We start from the raw sequence: 581 nt of genomic DNA on the forward strand, positions 1-581 counted from the left end.
AAAATAAAAGACATTCAAACATGTCCGATATCACGTACGAGAACGGTTCACCGACATACACCGGTAACACCGTCCTTAAGTGCTTCAGAGAGAATGGCAACGGCCTCCTCTTTCGCATCGTCAATGATGAGGAGAAGAAATGGGCATTCTACAATGATACCAAGGACTACAACATGGTGGTGAAAGTTGCTTTCGGTAAGGACAGCACTGTTCAACCCCTTGGCAACACCAAGATGGAAAAGGACACTGCTACTGGCGAATTCAAGTGTGAGGTGAAAATCGCCCCCCTGGCGACTGAAATGTTCATTGAGGGAGTGCCCAACGGATACAAAATAAGTTATGAAGCCGATCCTATTCCCCAGTGGAAATCCGTTCCCACCTAAGTAAAGATATCGGGCAGTCGTGAGGAGGAAGGGAAGGGGGAAAAGAAAAGTAGTGAACACCTGTTGGTTAACTCAAGGTGAGGGGACCACATACAAAGGGAAAAGGAAATTAAGAAAGATTGTATGTTACCTTTTTTTTTTCAAATTGTTACTCCAAATAATATGTTTATAGCCTTTTCCCTGTCATTATTTTTTTTT

The 581-nt window shown here is 43.0% G+C and overlaps 1 protein-coding gene across 1 annotated transcript; it reads left to right on the plus strand.

The window, feature by feature from the left end:
• Positions 1-20: 20 nt before the first annotated feature.
• Positions 21-383, plus strand: TEOVI_000217700 (calpain-like cysteine peptidase, putative; the record flags this gene model as incomplete). The annotated part of the gene is made up of 1 exon (XM_067225281.1): positions 21-383. The coding sequence occupies one exon, from the start codon at positions 21-23 to the stop codon at positions 381-383; it is 363 nt and encodes a 120-aa protein (XP_067081382.1).
• Positions 384-581: the final 198 nt, after the last annotated feature.

Source organism: Trypanosoma equiperdum (genome assembly GCF_001457755.1).
Source record: "Trypanosoma equiperdum strain OVI genome assembly, contig: ctg_526, whole genome shotgun sequence".
In the NCBI taxonomy this organism is placed as follows: Eukaryota; Euglenozoa; class Kinetoplastea; order Trypanosomatida; family Trypanosomatidae; genus Trypanosoma; species Trypanosoma equiperdum.